Source organism: Mirounga leonina, unplaced genomic scaffold (assembly GCF_011800145.1).
Source record: "Mirounga leonina isolate KUSES-001 unplaced genomic scaffold, KU_Mleo_1.0 Mir_239, whole genome shotgun sequence".
Classification (NCBI taxonomy): domain Eukaryota; kingdom Metazoa; phylum Chordata; class Mammalia; order Carnivora; family Phocidae; genus Mirounga; species Mirounga leonina.
Genome location: NW_023270624.1, coordinates 980,742 through 1,001,457, shown reverse-complemented (window position 1 = coordinate 1,001,457; position 20,716 = coordinate 980,742). Strand labels below are relative to the sequence as shown.

General features: G+C 42.3%; 1 protein-coding gene across 2 annotated transcripts in view; it reads left to right on the top strand.

The window, feature by feature from the left end:
* The first annotated feature begins 1,354 nt into the window (after positions 1-1,354).
* Positions 1,355-20,716, top strand: part of CANX (calnexin) — a 34,200-nt gene continuing 14,838 nt past the window's right edge. The window contains exons 1-6 of one of the 2 annotated variants that reach the window (XM_035029389.1): positions 1,355-1,527; positions 17,897-18,073; positions 18,340-18,413; positions 19,158-19,216; positions 19,663-19,804; positions 20,359-20,440. In XM_035029389.1, the coding sequence (XP_034885280.1) occupies positions 17,897-18,073; positions 18,340-18,413; positions 19,158-19,216; positions 19,663-19,804; positions 20,359-20,440 (534 nt within the window). In that variant the 5' untranslated portion in view covers positions 1,355-1,527. The remainder of the gene's footprint in view (positions 1,528-17,896; positions 18,074-18,339; positions 18,414-19,157; positions 19,217-19,662; positions 19,805-20,358; positions 20,441-20,716) is intronic. The other variant, XM_035029390.1, reaches the window with a different exon arrangement.

Genomic DNA, 20,716 nt, shown 5'->3' with positions numbered 1-20,716 from the left:
CTACCATCTATCATCTATCTATCTATAATTGAGAGAGAGGACAAGCAGGGTCGAAGGAGAGGGAGAAGCAGACTCTTCGCTGAGCAGGGAGCCTGAGGTGGGGCTCCATCCCAGGACCCCGGGATCCTGACCTGAGCGGAAGGTAGACGTTTAACCGACTGAGCCACCCAGGCGCCCCTTCTCTTTACCTTTTAGCACCTTTACTGGAGTAGCTCTTTTGCTCACATATCGTTCCTATAACTACATTTTAAGCTCATTGTTTGCAACATGTGGCCTTCGAAATATCCTAAGTAAAATTCTCTTACATAGATCTGGGGGTCGAAGGACTGGAGAATACTAAACTCGGGCAAACACCAAACTCTGACTCCTCTTTTCTCCTTCCAAGTGGCAGGAGGGAATAATGCTGGTTCCTGGGATAAGCGATACACCTGCTGATTCTAGTTTTTTCCATCCTAAGATTCAGCCTTTGGGCCTCCAAACAAACGGAAGACCAAGACCAGGACCTATAAACGTCTAGAAAAACCATAGGCCATTTCCATTTTCTGAGGTTCTCAGCATATTAAACCTGAAGATGTGTTAAAAGTGGGTTACACAAGTTGTGATGGGTCTGAAATCTTCCCATCCCTTTCTCCCAACCCAGCCGTCAGTCCGTCTCTGTGCCCTTACGTTTAATCTTATTTAAGGAAACATCGCAAACTGAAAATGGAAATAACCTTGGGTTATATCGTATTCTGGACTCTGTGTGGATAAGGAGGCGGCAGGCTGCTGCGCCCGGAGAGATGACTCTGCAAGAACGGTGGCGCCTGGTTACACAGCGCCGTGCAGTCAACTCCAGGCCGGGCCAGGGGAGCCCGCGCCGGGTTTCCTCCGGGCCCCGCACATGCCGCCTCCGGGAACAGGCCTTTCCCAGTGGCCCAGAGGATCTCCCACCCCTTCTGCCCCTGCCATTTGCCCCTTGAGCAAAGGGAACCGGACGCCCATCCCGGGGACCAGCTCCAGGCACCGGCGGCGCAGGCACCGAAGGGGTGGGGACGAAACGCCGGGCAGCGGGCCCACTAAGGCATCAGGGCAACCAGGCGCCGGAACAACTGCCCAGCCAACCCCGCCCCAGGGCGCGCGCGCCCCCGTTCCCGATTCCGCGGCGGCCCGCCCCCTTCCCTCCCGCCCAACCAACAGCGACTTCCTGCCTCACGCCCAGCCAATCCCCACACTCCACGAAGAATAGCCCTAGGGGGCGTATGGGAAGGTGCAGAGAGCGATGGCCACAGCGGCCAACCAAGTTCCGGAGCTCGCGTGAGGGGGCGGGACTTGGCGCTGGCCCTAGCTACTCAGGAGCGAGGGGCGGACGCAGGGCCGGGCTCCGCGCGGTGGGGCTCGCTCGCGCGGCAGCAGCGGTAGCCGAGGCCTCTTGGTTCTGCGGCACGTGACGGTCGGGCCGCCTCTGCCGCTGTCTCCACTGCAGCGCGGGGCCGGGTGTGCGGGCGGGTGGAGGCGCGGGCACCGCCGGCGGACCCCGTAAAACTCGAGGTGAGGCAGGAGGCCCGCGCGTGTCCTCGGGCCTGTGAGGACCTCGGGGGGCTTGGGTGCGCGGCGCGGCGGCCCCAGGGCCGGGCGTGGCCGGGGCCGAGGGGGTCGGGCTGGGTTTGAGGGCCCAGGCCCCAGCAGACGCGCCGGCCGCGAGGGACGAGGCCCGAAGCGGGCAGCTTGGTGTGGGGAGCCAGGCCCAGGCCGCGCCGCCGGGGTCGGGAGGCGTGGCAGGTGCCCTGGAGGCTCCCTTGACCTCTGGGTAGCTCAGTTCTTCCTATGGCTCTGCTTCTAGGGCTTTCGGAGGCCTTTTACTGGCTGCCCGCGAAGCCGCGAGGTGGGTCGGAGTGAACCGGGAAGGTCTGCAGTGGGGCAGGGCCTAGTCCGTACTCCTAGCAGCGGGAGAAGGTGGTACCAGGCCGGGAGCGAGTGCCTGGGATTAGCAGCATTACAGGTTCAGAACTGGAAAATAAAACCGCAAAGCGAAGACCGAAGCCTAGCACCCCGAAGAGGGCAGAGAATGTGCCAGAACACGCCTGGGTCGAGGAACTTCAGCCTTAACATTTACACCTATTCGGGGGTGGGGAGTAATGCAGTCGGGAATTCAGTGGACATTTTTAAAAGCAGGATAGCACCCAAAAGCCCTCGAAGGGCATGGCGTTTTATGGTGGAGGAAACTGAGACCCAGCGCTATGAAATGACGGGCCCAAGGTCATGCCATTAATTTTACGATCACGTTTGGGATTATAGTTGAGGGCAGGGCAGTTTCGGTGGAGGGGATAAGGTTACCGCCCTGGTTCAAGCCCTTTATGTCCCATTTGTTGTTGTGTGAACTTAGGCAATTTACTTACCCTCTGTGTCCTAGTTCTCCCCAAATAATGGCCATAATAATACCTGATGGAGTTGTTGTTAGAATTAAATTGGGTGTACAATAAGATAGGGAAGTCTGACACATCGTGACTGTTGTATAAATATTGATCGCATTAAGTTACTATAATCCAAATGCTCTTGGTCCACTACACTCACATCCTGCGCTTTGAACCAGCTCCTGTTTACCAGTATCTGAAGTCACATTTACTTACTTATTTTTAATTCAAATTTTAGTTAACCTACAGTGCAATATTGGTTTCTGGCTGAAACTACATTTACAGTAATGGGAGGGAGAAGTGGATCTAGTGGGTCAACTGCTGGGCTTGGCACACGTGAATGCTGGTTGAGGGAAGTTAAACTGAGCTGAATATTAAAAGCTTGTGAGGACAAAGGTGAGCCACAGTTATGTCTCTTTACCTCTAAGAAATGGAACATTTTGTTTAATCTTTTAACGAGTAGACTTCTTTTGTTTTTAAGAGAAGAATTGTGTTGAGTTTTGAAATCATTCTGTAGCTTTAGCTTTTCCCGCATTGTTCGAGGGTCATGAATAGAACCACTGCCATGTTGTACACTTGTTGTAATTATACTTAGAGCAGACTCGGAACAGAGGTAAAGCACTGAGTGGGAGTTCTTTGCCCGTCCAGAGTGCAAAGCCAACAAACCTGGTAACTGGATCATGAGGAGGCTAGAGTGAATGAACTATGTATTGGAGTGAACGAGTCCTACAACGACAGACTTTCTGACCTATCTGAAAATGGGTGTTAACATCCCGCTCCACCTAACTATATTAACCGGACAGACAGTTCAACTAACACATTATCTCCCAAGAGCCATGAGAGGTAAACGTTTAGGCAGAAGCTGTTGCTGCCGTTTTGGCAATCATGCTCTTGCATCCTTTCATGAGAGTTCACTTTGCCCTGCGAGATAGCTTCAGGGACAAAATGACCGTTGGTAAGCAGAACGCAGAGTCTTGAATTCCAGGCCCAGCATGGTAATTAACTAGCTTATGAACCACCTTGGTTTCCCCATCTTTAAAATGGAAATGGGAAGTCTCCTGGCTGCCTCAACTTTCGGGGGCCACTGGGAGGGACAAATAAGATGGGGAACAAGGAACTAGTTTGAATAGTGTGCTGCACTGTGCAGACAGAACTGGCAGTCCGTAACAACTCCTGGGGAAAATAAAAGGGCCCAAACATAGTTGTAACCTATATAGCTCGCTGTAGAACTGCATCGGGAAAGAGCTGCTAGTTGGGCGCTTTTTTAACTGCAGCAAATGTAATTTTATTTTTTTTCTTTTTAAAGATTTAATTTATTTGAGAGAGAGCATGAGCGGGGGATGAGGGGACAGAGGGAGAAGCAGACTCTCCACTGAGCAGGGAGCCTGACATGGGGCTCGATCCCAGGACCCTGGGACCATGACCTGAGCCAAAGGCAGATGCTTAACGACCGAGCCACCCAGGCGCCCCTGACTGCAGCAGATGTGCTTTTAAATTAAGCTTAACTGTGAGCTGTGAAACCTATTTGGAGATTTTTTTTTTTTTTTTTTTTTTAAAGAATTTAGAGGATCTTCAGCAATGTACTCTGAGTATTCACATGTTAAACCTACTTAGGTTCTAGGAAAAAAGAAAGTGCTATGGAAAAACCAATTATGTTCCAGTCAAGGAAAAACAAAATTCAAAACTGTAAACAAGGTAGTACAGATATATTTTTGAATGAATGAGCATTCCCAATAAAGATCATGTTTTATGTAGTTCCCCCTTCTTAAATGCTTTTACTTTTTGACTAGATGCATGTGTAATACAGTGAGAAGGTATAAAGAGTAGTAAAATGGTTCATCTGTGACTGGAATCAAATCCCTTTTAACTGGTTCCTTTCCAATCTAAGGCTTAAAATTTCTTACTTGCCTTAAAACTTCGAGTATTAGAACCATTAAGACTTACATGGTATCACTGGGCAATAACTAGTAATAGTAGGAATCACTGCTAGCGTTGCTCGTATGTCCTGTAAGCCAGGCACGTGCATTTTGTTTATACAGTGACCCTAAGAAGTATATAGTGTTGTTGTTCTCAACTAAGAGCTGAAGAAACTGAGGGCCCTGAAGTTAGTAGTTCACTCAGTGGGCCAAGTTACTGGATAGTCCAGGAGGGATTGTGACTTCTGAGCTCCTTCTCATATATACCGCTGTATGTCTGTGACCTCGGACAGTTTCTGTAATTTCTCTTAGCTTTAGTTTTCTCCTGTGTCAGCTGAGGGTGATCAAACCTCCTGGGGTTCTTGTGAGGATTGTTAGACAACCCAAGATACTTAAACTCCATAAGACCAACATTTTGAAAAGGGTATATTAATAGATGAGTGGATAACCTGCATGAAAGAAAGACTGCCTCATTTCCTATTATATGCTGCCTTTAAAAAAATCACTTTTTTTTTTTTTTTGAACAACCAAGAACATTAGCTAGGTTATTTCTTCTTTTCCTCTTTCTAATTTCTCATGGATTAAAGGAATTATTTGAAATATCTTAACTTCTTTTAAGAGACAAGTCCCACAAAGAAAAGCCAGGAACCAAATGGCTTTACTGGTTAAATCTACCAAATACTTAAAACAAGAATTAACATCAGTCATTCACAAACTCTTCCAAAAATAGAAGAGAGCACACTTCCCACTCATTCTATGAGGCCAATATTACCCTGATACCAAAACCAGAGACTTCACAAGAAAACTGTAGACCTCTCTCTTTGATGAAAATAGGTGCAAAAACCCTCAAAATGCTAGCAAATGGAATCCAGCACCATATAAAAAGGACTATACACCATGCGAACTGGGATTTATCCCAGGAATGCAAGGTTGGTTGAACATACAATAATGAATGTAACACACTACATTAATAAAGGACAAAAACCACATCTCAGTAGACACAGAAAAAAGCATTTGACAAAATGCAGCTCCCTTTCATGATAAAAATACTCAACAAACTGGGAATAGAAAGAACTTCCTCAACCTGATGAAGAGACAAATAATCCCTTCCTGGGGATTTCTTCTGTTCCTCTTTCTAATTTCAGATTACAGGACTTAGAGTTGAAATTTCCTAACTTCTTTTAAGAAACAAAGTCCCACAAATAAAAGCTGAGAACCAAATGGCTCCATTGGTGAATTCATTCAGAAACCCTAGGGAAGAATTAATACCAATCCTTCCACAAACTCTTCTGAAAAATAGAAGAGAGTACTTCTCAACCCATTTAGTAAGGTCAGTATTCCTCAAACACCAAGACCAGACAAAGACTTCATAAGAAAAGAAAACCATAGACCAAAATACATGTTTTTTTTAACGTAAGCACTGCGCCCAGCATGGAGCTTGAACTCATGACCCTGTGATCAAGAGTTGCATGCTCTACTGACTGAGCAGCCAGGTGCCCCAGACCAATACTTCTTAAGAATAAAAAAATAGACTTGATAAAATATAAAAATTTAAAGTTAATAAACTTAAAAACAATAATATAAGCCTCCATTTGTTTTAAGGATCTTCTTTTTCCTAAATAGACCCTTATTGAGAATAAAGTTTTATGCCTTACAGGGTGCAAATTTACTATTTTTTTAGTGTGCCTATTCCTAAAGTTGATCTAAGTGGTTGTCCGGATTTGCTGAAATTCAATACAGATTTGTCTGTTTCTGTTAAATAAGATATTACATGTTCAGGTGAAGTCTCATGTACATTATTAAATGTATGTAGTAAAATAATTGGGAATGTCTTTTTTCAGAATGTGCTGAGAACAGAATTACAATTAACCAGAAGTAAATTGAATTTTGGAGAATTCATGAACAGAAATCAGTGACTAAGCAGGAAAAAAATCACAGATAAACATGGACATTTCTGTACACAAATGCTAAAATTGTAGAGACACCATTGCAAGGAAGAGTTAAGTCATAATAGTGTGATTAGAGGAAAGCAAGTTTTTCTGGCTATGCAAAATTATTCAGCTTTGCTGAAAAACGTTGGAGGAGGAGGCAGATGTATTAGACCTATGGGTCTACTATGAGAACTGAAGGTGTATTCACTCTGGTGGTACTAATTGTGCATCCAAGAACAAACTATTTGCGGATACCTACCTATAAAGTCCTGGACTCTGATAGACTTTGTATTATTTTTTTCTCTCTTCACAGCAGGCCTTCCTGCCAGGAGTACTGTTACCCACATCTGTAAAATAGGGAAAGAAGACTCCTGGGAGCTCAGTAAGCTGAGCAGGACCAGATAAGAGGAGCAGGGGAGTCTGGAGCCCAGGTTTCTCTGACATGACAGGTTACACCAACCACATGCACTGTACTGCCTTGGGTTATCAGGAATTAATTTTCTGAATCGGCAGTTTTAAGATAGGAAATTCCCGTCTCTAGGAGGCAAAATGAATTCACTCTTTTAAAAGTTAAAGAGCATGGACTGCAGTATTAAAAGTGAGTAGATTAGGTGCTCTTGAAGCCTCCTGTCCCTGAGATTTTGAGATTTGGGCTTTTTGCTCTGTCCTTGGGAAATTGGGGAGCAAGCCAGAAATCATATATATAATAATAGAGGTTAAATGTACATGTGTTTCATTCCTGCTTTCTTGGCTTTGTGTATGTTTGTCCATGTGAATCCAGAGGGTGGAGATCCTCTGGCCTGGATATAGATCGATAATTACATTCGATTACCAAAAACGAAACCCTTATAAACTGGAAGGAAAAGAGAAAGACGACCTCTTCACGTTCAAATTTCTCATCCAGCTCACGTTTCTGAGTCTTCCTTTATAATTTCATGCTTTACAAAAGTAGGTCAGTTTAAAGCTGGTGTCTGGACAACTTTGCTCAAGTCTAAAGTATCATCTTTGTTGATCCAGTATACATCATTTTAAAAAAGCATTTAATTTTGAACTAATCATAGACCTGTAAGAAGTTGCAAAAGTAGTACAGAGCAGTCCCTGGTACCCATCACCCAGCTTCCCCCAGTGGTAGCGTCACCATTTTTTTTTTTTTTTTTTTTAAGTAGGCTCCATGCCCATTGTGGAACCCAGTGTTGGGCTCGAACTCACAACCCTGAGATCAAGACCTGAGCCAAGATCCAGAGTCAGACACCCAACTGATTGAGCCACCCAGGCGTCCCCCCAGTGGTATCATCTACATAACTATAGTACAATCTCGAATCCAGAAAATTGACTTTGGTACAATCTACAGACCTTATTCATAATTTACCAGGATTTGCATGCATGTGTGTGTGTATGTATACATTATTCTGTGCAATTTTGTCATGTTGAGAATTCATTTTTGAAATTGTTACTTTTTTGGCATTATTTTTGTAGAAAGAATACTAGCATGAGTCTTAAGTGGTACTAACAAACCTGTGCATTTTTTGCAAGTTAGATAAAGAAGATAGGTTATAATATTACGAGTTTATTTTGATATTGACCAAAACCCCTCAAAGTTGATTTGTAGAACTAATACTACAGTATATTCATAAACTCTGAAAACATAGGCGAGTATACATAATGTCATCAAGGTCACTTTTAATCTATAAAATATTTTTATGTTTCCAGATTTTTTTTTTAATCCCTTTGCCTCTTATGTTTCCAGACTTTATGGACACCATATTATAGATTGAGTTCCTGAAGGTCAGAGACCGACTTTTTTTTTTTTTTTATATTTGATACCTACTTGGCAGTCGTGGAATTGGATGCCATCAACAAACATTGGTTTAGTGTTTCACTCTAGCCAGGTTTTCTGATGGGCATTAGATGGTTTTCTCCTTTAACCCGTTTGTAATACATAATTCCCAATCTAAGCCTGTGATTGCCAGAAAACACTCTTGAACTCTGCCACCCAGCTTTTATCAGAAGTCCAGTTGATTGATTGATGAGGATTTGAAGGATATGCAGTCTGTTGATTTCTCTAGAGCCTAGATATTATAGGTTTTATTTTTATTTTTTATTTTCTTTTTTAAAGATTTATTTGAAAGAGAGCACGTGTGCTTGCAAGCATGGAGAGGGGCAGAAGGAGAGGGAGAGAATCTTAAGTGGACGCCTGCTGAATGGGGAGCCTGATTTGGGGCTCGATCTCCCTACCCTGGGATCAGGACCCCAGCCGAAATCTAGAGTCAGATGCCTATCGGGGCACCTGGGTGGCTCAGTCGTTAAGCATCTGCCTTCGGCTCAGGTCATGATCCCAGGGTCCTGGGATCGAGCCCCGTATTGGGCTCCCTGCTCCGTAGGAAGCCTGCTTCTCCCTCTCCTACTCCCCCTGCTTGTGTTCCCTCTCTCACTGTGTCTCTCTCTGTCAAATAAATAAATAAAATATTAAAAAAAAAAAAAGATGCCTATCAGGAGTCAGATGCGTAACCAACTGATCCATCCAGGCGCTCCATAGGTTTTGTTTTTAGGTCTAGATTAACAGAAATCAGAACTTGGACCATATGGTGTTGGCCCCCATAGTATTTTGGGGTTTTTATTGACTTAGTCTTTGCTTACATTAAAGGATATCTTAAGACAGAGCCACACAAAACTCACATTTGTATATAACTTAAGGGCATTTTTGAGACAAGTTGTCCACTTCAGTAGATTCATAGATGTTAAAAGATTTTCTTGTTTGTGCTTTTGTTTTTTACTTGTGGGCTGTCCTGGAGGTCCATACCTGTAGTGATTATAATTTGACTAAGATAGGAATTTAAGCAGCCCACTGTGAAACTTTTTCTTGTAGCACTGAGCTAGTTACAGGTCATGCATTCACCCAGCATTTGCATCCTGGCTCAGAGGGACTTTGCTGTAGAATTTAAGGTAAGAGTCTTGCAGTGATAAAAATTACGAGAGACAAGGAGAGAAGATGGCCCCTGAAAGAACCAGAAAATGAAGTGGTCTAAGAATATAATGGCTTAAAGTCGGGGGTGGGGGACCGGACTGCTATAATGGCATGCAGGAATGCGGGAAACCTTGCCCTTGAGGAGCTGATACCTCTTAGCATGAACTGTGAAACAGAAGAGAATTTTAGCAAATGTGGTCAGTGTTTCTTTATTACAGGAAAATGTTTCTCGGTTAAGGGCGCCTGGGTGGCTCAGTCGCTAAGCGTCTGCCTTCAGCTCAGGTCATGATCCCAGGGTCCTGGGATCGAGTCCCACATCGGGCTCTCTGCTTGGCAGGAAGCCTGTTTCTCTCTCTTCCACTCCCCCTGCTTGTGTTCCCTCTTCCGCTCTCTCTCTCTGTCAAATAACTAAATGAAATCTTTGGGAAAAAATTAAAAAGGTAATTTCTTTATTCACTTTTACTCCTGAACCTTCCAAATCTAGGAACCACTTGCCCTGTGGCTCAGGGGAAGTTGGGGTGTGTGTGTGTGTGTGTGCTGTTTGTTTTCTAAAAGCATTCTTGCTTTGTTGTTGAACTCCTTGTTATATATTTCCTATTGATAATCTTAGAACCAGGAAAGCAAAGTGACAGAAGTATGCTCTCTGCTTAGGATTCTGTCAGCGTAAAGACAAATGAAGACTTTAAAAGGGAGGAAAAAAACCTGAAATCCTCCTGGATGCTAAAATATGTGGAAAATCACGTTGTGTCTTTCAGACAAAAGCATTTGTAGAATTACCAAGTAGGGTGCACTGCACCGGGATGCAGGAACCTTGGCTTCTGATCCTGATTCTGCCAATAACTGCTTGTTGGCAAGTCGGTCTCTGGACCTTAGTCTTGTCAAAAAGGAGAGCTAGACTAGATTCCTATGGTATATTTCAGCCCCAGGATATTTTTGAAGGGGTGGGAGATCAAACATTTGAAGCATAATCGTGGAACATCTTTTTTTTTTTTAATTAATTTTTAGAATAGTTTTAGATTTACAGAAAAATTATGAAGATAGCACAGAGGAATCCCAGTTTCCCCTACTATTAACAACTTAAATTAGTGCAGAACGTTTGTTACAATTAATGAACCAATATTGATACATAAATATTAACTAAAGTTTTTTTTAATTCAGATTTTCTTTGTTTTTACCCGTTGTCCTTTTTCTGTTCCAGGATACATTACATTTAGTCATATTTCTTTTCTTTTTTTTTTTTTTTTAAAGATTTTATTTATTTATTCATGAGAGACAGAGAGAGGCAGAGGGAGAAGCAGGCTCCCAAGGAGCAGAGAGCCCGATGCGGGACTCGATCCCAGGACCCTGGGATCATGACCTGAGCCGAAGGCAGACGCTTAACCATCTGAGCCACCCAGGCGCCCCATTTAGTCATATTTCTTTAGGCTCTCCTTGGCTGTGACTGATCTTTAGATTTTCCTTAGTTTTGATGACCGTGACATTTTTGAGGACTACTGGTTAGGATGTTTTGTAGAATGTCCTTCTATTGGGATTTTGATTTGTGTTTTTCTCATGATTAGACTGGGGATAATGGATTTTTGGGAGGAAGACCACAGAGGTTAAAGTCCTTTTTTCATCACATTGTGTCAAGGGTACATACTATCAACATGACCTCTCACTGTTGATGTTGACCTTGGTCACCTGGATGAGATAGTTTTTGCCAGGTTTCTCCAGTGTAAAGTTCCCCCCTCTCTCTCCCCCTTCCCATACTGTGTGCTCTTTGGGAGGACATCACCTGGTGCAGCCGCGCACACATTAAGGAGTGGGGAGTTAGGCTCTCCTTCCTTGAAGGAGGAGTAACTGCATAGATTAGTTGGAATATTTCTGCATGGGAAATTTGTCTCTCCTTCCCCATTTATTTCTTTACCCATATATTTGTGTCAGTATAGATCCATGGATATTTATTTTCTACTTCAGTAGAAAATCTAGTATTATCTAGTACCACTTATTTTGTTGCTCATAACTGTTCTGCTTTGGCCACTGGGCACTCTTTCTTGTGTTCCTTTGACATATCCGCTCCCCCCCCCCCATCATTATGGGTGTTTTATTTTTGTTTTCTTTTTTGAACACTTTACTGGCAGTGTCAGATGTTCCAGGCTCACCTTGTGTATTTCCTGCCCCAATCCTAGAGTTGGCCGTTTTTCCAAAGGGCCCTGTTCCCTTTAATTGGAGGTGGTATTAAAAATCAAGATCTCGGTACTAGGTATATTTATTGCTACAGAGATGTAGTTTCTTTTAGGCCCTCAAGGTGACACAGGAAGGAAACGTGTGCATACTAACGGGCATATATGCGCCTGTCTATAAATACTACTGTATGTAACCCTCTGTAAATTAGCCACAGCATGAGTTTACATTGATGTCTCCAGCTCTCTCCCGTTACCGTAGGGGCTCTTCCAGCCTCTTTCCTTTGCTTACCCATCAGTTCCCACACCCAGTGGTGAGAACGTGGCTCCCGCCATCCACCGCCCATATACTCGTTCATTTCCAGCATACGCATACAGCAGCATCAGCTTTGTGAACCTGTCCCTGTGGGGGTAACTTACCAGCTGGATAAGTGCTTTTGCACCGTCTGGTTTACAGACTCCACTTGTTTCTGAAGTTACGTAGGTCAGCATCTTCCCTCCATCCCTTCCAATGAGGTGGTTAATATATCTGTAACACAGAACGATTGTCACATCCTGTGTGCTTGTCCTTGGGCCACCTGACTCCTAAAGGATTTTCTAAAATTTTCATCCATTGAGATTCATTCTCTATGCTGTGAAGTTTCATGGGTTTTGACAAATGCATAGAGTTATGGATCCATAATCATAGCATCCTATAGAGTAGTCTCACTGCCTGAATTATCACCCTGTGCTGATGTGTTCATCCTGACCACTTCCCCCGAACCTCTGGTAACCACTGATCTTTTTACTGTATCTGTAGTTTTGCTTTTTTCAGAATGTCCTATAACTGGAATTATACAACACGTCGCCCTCTCGGGCTGGCTTCCTTCACTTAGCAATATGCACTTAAAATTCATCCAAGTCTTTGTATGGCTTGAGAACTCATTTTTTTGAGTTGCTGAATAATATTGCAGTGCAGTTTGTTTATTCATACAGCTATTGAAGGATATTTTTGATCCTTCCAAGTTTGCAGTGGTTATAGGTAAAGCTGCTAGAAATACTGGTGTGCAGGGTTCTGTGCATCTGCAAGCTTTCAGATCAGTTGGGCAAGTACCTAGGAACATGATTGCTGAATAGATGGTAAGACTCGTTTAGTTTTGTAAGAAATTGCCACACTGTCTTCCAGAGGGGGTATGCTATTTTGCATTTTCACCAGCAATGAATGAGAGCTCCTGTTGGCTTCACACCCTTGCCAGTGTTTGGATCTTGGCCATTCTAATATGCGCATGCTGGTATCTTATGGTTTTAATTTGCAGTTAGCTAATGGCAAATGATATTGAGCATCTTTTCATATGCTTATTTTCCATCTGAGTATCTTTGGTGAGGTATCTGTTCAGAATTTTTTGTCCATTTTGTAACTGGATGGTGTGTTTTCTTATTGGTGAGTGTGAGTTCTTTGTACATTTTGGAAACCAGTCTGTCATCAGATGTGTGTTTTCCAGGTATTTTCTTCTTGTCTGATTTGTCTTTTAATTCTCTTAAGTCTCACAGTTGATTTTTTCTTTCCATATATCTTACTTTCAATGTTTTACGTAAAAACTCACAAGATCACCTAAATTTTTTCCTATGTTTTCTATTAGAAAGCATAGTAGTGCAACATCCTGTATAAATACCCACCGAGTCAGTGCTACCTTTTGGATTCCATTTGGTGTAGGGGGACTGAAAGAAGATGGGGGGGATTCTGTGTCTTGGTAATGTTGGATTTTCATTAACAAAGCAGAGAATTAAGGTCACCTTAAAACGTCTTGTTGAATTCTTTGTAAGTATGGACAAATCTCTAACAAAACTTGGAACATTTAAGCTGACTTACTGGTGGTTCTTGGAACTAGAATAGACCTATTGGCAGTAGCATTTTGGGGGGGGGTATTGGCAAATTCCTGGTGTTAACGCAGCAGATACAAAGCTGGCAGAGGGTAAGGCTCATTAAGTGTAAGAGCTCTGAGAGGCATGGTTTGGCGAGACTGACTCCTCACAGGTTCCACAGCCCTCTGAATAATGTGAAAGGAACAGATGAATGCCTGCACACTTCTCTTCCCTAAAGAACCAGGTTCTGCACCTCAGAGTGTAGAGGAAATGGCAGTGGGCGAGGAGTGCATTTTCTGAAGCTTGCTAGAGACTTTCTTTGTTGTTCCTGACAGGACAGGTAGCCAGCCTTCTGCTCTCTGAAAACGGTTTTCTTTGCAGGGGGACCACTCTGCCTCCCCAACACAGATGCCTTCTTTCCCCCTGTTCCTTGGCCCACAGCCTGGGCTCGCTGTTCTGCAGTGGCTCTGCCCTCACTAACCCTATCTGGAACCACGCCCCCACGCCCCCCCCACCCCCCGACATTCCAGATCACTCTCTCCTAAAGGCTCCTCCTGCCTGGTCTTCCTGTCTTCTGTTCCGTTATACCTTCTCAGTATGCAACTACACAGTAGCATTCTGTCTAGTGTAATAGAAATACAGGATTTGCATTCTTTGAGTCTCACTTATTAGTTGTGATAATAAGTAGTTTATTTTGATTTAATTAAGTCTTGATTCCTAACGTGTAAAATAAAATGAGAGTAATACCTCACGGGAGGTTTACGTGAACAGTGTACATGAAAGTGCTTTATAAACTGGAAAACAGAGCCCAAATGGATTATTCATAAACCCTAAGTGATGGTTCTCAAAGTGTGGTTCCTGGGACTTGTTAGAAAGGTAAAAATCCAGGCCTGGACTGAATCAGAAACTCAGACTGAGCCCCAGTAGTCTGTTTCAGCAAGCCCCCCACGTGATGCTGATAGCTGTTTAAGTTTGGGAAACACGGCTCTACATTGTACTTAAAAACCAAAGGAGAGCTATTGCAGTCTGCCCAGGCTGCTGTATAGAATACCGTGGCAGGGTCTTAAACAATAGGAAATTATTTTCTCTCAATTCTGGAGGCTGGAAGTCCAAGATCAAGGTGTTGTCAGGATTGGCTTCTGGTGAGGATGTTTCTCCTGCTTGCAGAGAGCTGCCATCTGGCTGTGTCCTCACGTGGACTCGCCTCTGTGCATGAAGACTCCTAGTGTCTTATGTGGACAGCAGTTTCGCTGGATTAGGGCCCTACCCACCCTGTGACCTCTTAACCTTAAGTACTTTCTTGAAGGTCATGTGTCTAGATATAGTCCCATTGGGAGTTAGGGCTTCATCATGCAAATTTGGGCAAGGGAATACAATTCAGTCCATAGCAGCAATATATCAACACATTAAAACTTATTGAGGAAAAAAAAAATCAGTCCTACCTTTTTAAAGGTAAGTAGTTAGCCCACCAGACCATCTCCCTGATTAGTTTTTTTCCTTAGACAGTGGTATTCCAGCACAAGTACTCTGTTCTAAGTAATCCATTGCTTTGTGCTTTTAATTACTACTGGTCTTAACATATTTTATTTACTGTGAAAAAGTCAGCTTTTAAACTTTTATGCTTTAAAACAGTGTACTGTTTTAGCTGTGTTTGGGGCTAATTTGGTTTTGTAGCGTATACCGGGGAAGTTAATCACCATTTATAGCATTGTTTCTTTTCTTTTTTTTTTTTTTTTTAACATTTTTTTTTTTTAAGATTTTTAAAATTTATTTATTAGAGAGTGAGAGAGAGAGCACAAGAGGGGGTAGGGTTAGAGGGAGAAGCAGACTCCCTGCCGAGCAGGGAGCCCGATGCGGGACTCGATCCTGGGACTCCGGGATCATGACCTGAGCTGAAGGCAGTCGCTTAACCAACTGAGCCACCCAGGCGCTCTCTTTTCTTTTCTTTTTTAAATGTTTTATTTATTTAGGGGCACCTGGGTGGCTCAAGTCAGTTAAGCCTCTGACTCTTGATTTTAGCTCAGGTCATGATCTCAGGGTCTTGAGATGAAACCCCGTGTGGGGCTCCATGCTCAGCGTGGAGTCTGCTTGAGATTCTCTCTCTCCCTCTACCTCTCCCCACGCTTGCACGCACTCTCTCAAAATAAATATAATCTTTAAAAGGAAAAAAGCCTGCGTACCAGGGGGGTGGAGTGGCAGAGGGAGAGGGATAGGCAGATTGCATGCTGAGTGCAGAGCCTGAAGCTGGCCTCCATCCCAGGACCCTGGGATCATGACCTGAACCAAAGTCAGATGCTTAACCGACTGAGCCACCCACCCAGGTGCCCCTATAGCATTGTTTCTATGAGAGAGAACATGGGAGTTGTATAAGATTGATGTAGATAAAAGGGTTGAATCAGCCTGTTTCAGAGAGTAAGGTGTAAATCAAACAGCAATACTGCTATATGCCCTTGCAGAAAACAGAGGTCTTTCCAGTGAATAAATGAGAGATTACTTGTATTTTTTAAGTATATAAGAAACTGAAGCAGAATGTTGACATTAAGAGTTTTTTCTAAAAACTAATACGAGTCCTAGGAAAGGTAATGAATGATTTTACTTAGCACTTTTATTTTCCGTACTAAATGCTAATTAGGAATCCAGTCTCTCCCTTCTTTCACTTTGTGAACACAGTCCTAAGATGCATAAATAAAGAAATACCACTAAATAATGCATGAAAATCTAGTTCTTTGTGTCAGGTTACTCACTATAAAGGATTATAAAGTTCATAAGGAATTTGGCATTAAATTGAGCATTAGAATAAATTGATCTGCATTTTTCTAGAAACTCAATTGGTCAAAATGGCAGCGTTGGTTATGAATTGGGGCCATTCGAAGTTTATGAAGGAGCTCCTTCAGGTTTTTTTCTTTTTCTTTTTGTACTTTGCCTAAGAAATAAAGGTCTCCATTGTAAACAAGAGACCAGAAGTATTAAGCTCAGATGTTTTTTCTTAATTTTTGTTGTTGTTGTTGTTGAATTAAAAACACATAAGATTTACTATCTTTTTTAAAAAATTAATTTTGGGGGCACCTGGGTGGCTCAGTTGGTTAAGCGACTGCCTTCGGCTCAGGTCATGATCCTGGAGTCCCGGGATCGAGTCCCGCATTGGGCTTCCTGCTCAGCAGGGGGTCTGCTTCTCCCTCTGACCCTCTTCCCTCTCGTGCTCTCTGTCTCTCATTCTCTCTCTCTCAAATAAATAAATAAAATCTTTAAAAAAAAAATTAATTTTTGTTGTTGACTTACTATCTTCAGTGTTATTAAGTGTACAGTTCTGTGGTTTAAAGTATATTCACATTCTTGTGCACTCATCACCTCCATCCATCTCTAGAACTCTTTTCATCTTGCAGAATTGAAACTGTACTATGTACTATTGAATCATGTTGTGCATCCATGGGACTCAGCTTTTGTATCTTAAAGATCTGTGGTCCTTGGGGCGCCTGGGTGGCTCAGTTGTTAAGCGTCTGCCTTCGGCTCAGGTCATGATCCCAGGGTCCTGGGATCGAGCCCCGCATCAGGCTCCCTCCTCCGCGGGAAGCCTGCTTCTCCCTCTCCCATTCCCCCTGCTTATGTTCCCTCTCTCGCTGTGTCTCTGTCAAATAAATAAATAAAATCTTAAAAAAAAAAAAAAGATCTGTGGTCCTTGAGAAGAGGACCCACTGCCACCCATGACAGTCTAACACAAGACACAAGGCACCTAAGTGTTTGAAAAATAAGAGATAAAAGTAGCTGGTCCTTGGTTTAATATTTTTGTTGAGTCTTAAAACACTAATTTAAAACCATATCTAAACTTGATGATCTTTGAGCAATAGCTATTAAATCTTTAATGTGAGGCTATTCAGCTCTTCTGTTACCATGTGATTGTAAATTGTAAATTAATATGCAGAAGAGGCTTTTGTCCATCGTCAAACTCTTTAAATGCAAGCAGTTAGTTTGAAATTGCATTCAGACACCCTGGGGCTGGGTAGCCAACGTTCTATATGGGGACAATTGTTTTGAGTTCCGTTTTGGAATTTTCTTGAAATTCAGTCTTTTAACTAACTGATTTTGGGAAGACCCTCTTTATCTCTCTGGGCTCACTTTCCCTTTTTTTTTTTTTTTTTTTAATGTTTTATTTATTTATTCATGAGAGTCAGAGAGAGGCAGAGGGAGAAGCAGGCTTCCCACCTAGCAGGGAACCCCATGCGGGCGGGACTCAATCCCAGAACCCTGGGATCATGACCTGAGCCGAAGGCAGACGCTTAACCATCTGAGCCACCCAGGCGCCCCTGGGCTCACTTTCCTTATCTGTAAAATAAAATAGTCACAATAAAGTTCTTTTAGCTCTGATTTGAAAGCCTTAATTTTATTTTTATTTTATTTTACTTATTTTTTTAAAAGATTTTATTTATTTGATAGAGAGAGGGAACACGAGTGGGGGGGTGGGAGAGGGAGAAGCAGGCCTCCTGCTGAGCAGGGAGCCGCATGCGGGGCTCGATCCCAGGACCCCGGGATAATGACCCGAGCCGAAGGCAGACACAGCGACTGAGCCACCCAGGCGTCCCTTGAAAGCCTTAATTTTAAATAAGAGAGGGGTCAATGATCTTTATAAAATGTTTAAAAGGAAGTGATAACATTTCGCTGATTGTACTCTTTTTTTTAATATTTTTATGTGTAGATGATGGAAGGGAAGTGGTTGCTGTGTATGTTACTGGTCCTTGGAACTGCTATCGTTCAGGCTCATGAAGGACACGATGATGATATGATTGATATTGAGGACGACCTCGATGATGTTATTGAAGAGGTGGAAGACTCCAAATCGAAACCAGATACTAGCGTTCCTCCTTCTCCAAAGGTTTGAAGTGGTCTTTGAATCTATTGGTTTTACCTCTTGAGATAGTCAAAGGGTGAAGGTAAATTTGGATCCTTTTCCAAGGGGAAGCAAAGTCAGCTAAAATAGCAGGCTTTCTTATATGTTGCCAATGATAAATTATATATATATATATATATGTATAATCGTGAGCCAGCTATAAAAATTTGGGATAATTGAAAGCAAATCTTACTAAGAAGGGAATCATGCTGAAAATTGAAATTCTTGATACATTTTTATATTTAACACAGGTCACCTACAAAGCTCCGGTTCCAACAGGGGAAGTGTATTTTGCTGATTCTTTTGACAGAGGAACTCTGTCAGGGTAAGTGTTTCTTAGGGGAAAATGTCTTAGAGGCAAACATCATGTAAATATGATGTGATAGTGGATTCATTTTTGGATAGCATTTTATACAGTAAAATGTCTTAACTATTTTATGTCCCTAGTGTTCGTGCTCATTTAGGAGAATTTAGAACATGTCCATTTAGAAAAGTTTTTTAGAATATGTGGGTCTAATTTCCATTTCTCTTTCCCCCTTGTTCTTTTGAACTGAGGAATTTTTGTATATATTGTTCTTTTGAACTGAGGAATTTTTTTATATATATTGTTCTTTTGAACTGAGGAATTTTTTTCTCTTGAGTCTTAAAAAGAGTGGAGGGGCGCCTGGGTGGCTCAGTCGGTTAAGCGTCTTGACTCTTGGTTTCAGCTCAGGTCATGATCTCGCAGTCATGGGATCAAGCCCTGCGTCGGGTTCCATGCTCTTTGCATAGTCTGCTTAAGATTCTCTCTCCCTCTCCTTCCCACTCGTGCGTGCTCTCTCTCTCAGTAACTAAAATCTTAAAAAAAAAAAAAAGAATTATTTCATGGGTTTGGTACTTTTTCTTGAGGTTTGTGAGTTGAATAGAATGTATTACTGTTTGTGTGGCAGATTTAAAAGTTGAAAGTAGTAGAGTGGTTAAGTAGGCTAAGAAGACTTGGATAGATCTGCTTTTGTTAGTATTTATATTGTTTCTTTTCACAGGCTAGCCGTTGTTTAAATCTTAATTTGGGGGTTTGTCTTAATTACAGGTGGATTTTATCCAAAGCTAAGAAGGATGACACTGATGATGAAATTGCCAAATACGACGGTGAGAGTCCATTTGATTTACATAGAATAGCAGATTGAGGCTTCACGTGTGGTTTCTATAGTGTCCCTTAAGGCTAGTTTGAAAAGAGTATGTATACATTTTAAGATTTTTCCTTGGAAGCTTTGCTGTCTGTGTGTTCATAGGATTAGACCTGTTGACTGCTTTGCACCATAAAATGGAGAGGTAATGTGTCACCTGTGGTGCTGTCTGTTGGAAATGGAAGGTCTTTCTAGGTATTGATGAAGTGAACACGCTACAGGTTTAAAAACCATATCCTAATACTTGTCACATGTGTGTGGTTAATAGGCTAGCTCTCATAGGTAAATGGAATAGGTTAAAAATTTGCCAATATGATAGATGTGCACAACTTGGAGTTTTGCTTGTTACCATTTAAGGGATCTTCAAAGGCATAATTAGGAAGTGGATTTTTTTCTGATGTCTTACAGGAAAGTGGGAGGTAGATGAAATGAAGGAAACAAAGCTCCCAGGTGATAAAGGGCTTGTGTTGGTGTCTCGGGCCAAGCATCATGCCATCTCTGCAAAACTGAACAAGCCCTTCCTGTTTGATACCAAGCCTCTCATTGTTCAGTGAGTGAAATGTTTGCTTGATAGAAACTTCCCAGATCTCAGGAAATTATTACTCTACTCTAAAAAATTATAAGAATAATTATATATTACAGTAGCGGGTTTGTGGTGTATTTAAGTATCTTGTAATCCAGTATTTTTTTTTTCCTTCCCAGTAAATTCTTTTGAAACAGATTGACTTATTTTTCTCCTGATAGCAAATGATCAGGATTTTATAAAAAGTGTACACTGGGAATCTGCATTAAAGTTTTGTTTTATTTTAACTTACATTTGGGGAGTGGTTGGGTAGCCATTCAAAAGCAATAGAAAATGAGGGGCACCTGTCTGGCTTAGTCGGTAGAGCATGCAACTCCTGATCTTGGGGTGTGAGTTGGAGCCCCAGTTGGGCGTAAAAATTACCTTAAAAAAAAAAAAGTCTTCAAAAGCAATAGAAGATGGAATTTTTCTTAAGGATAAAAGTATGACCTGTGATAAAACATGGGGGAGAGGGGAAGTAAATTAAGAAATTTGATCTTTCAGAATGCCTTACGGTTTTCTACTTTTCTCTTTGAAATCAGATATGAGGTTAATTTCCAAAATGGAATAGAATGTGGTGGTGCCTACGTGAAACTGCTTTCCAAAACCCCAGAACTCAACCTGGTAGGTCCTTCCTGTTTCCTTGTGGCCGCCCACAATTGTCTTTTGAGAATCTTAGAGAAAAGGAAAGACAATCTTGTAAGACCTGGGAAAATGAAGGCCTCCTCTCCTACTGTTGAAATATTTAGAGGATTGGGAATATTGACTTAGACTCTTCTTTGGTTTTTATTTGAAATGTGAATTTCAAAGCCATCGTGCCTTATCCCTGATTTCTGTTCTGTGTAATTTTTAGTTTTGGCAAAACTTATTTCTTTGTTTTATGAAAGAAGCAGTAACTAT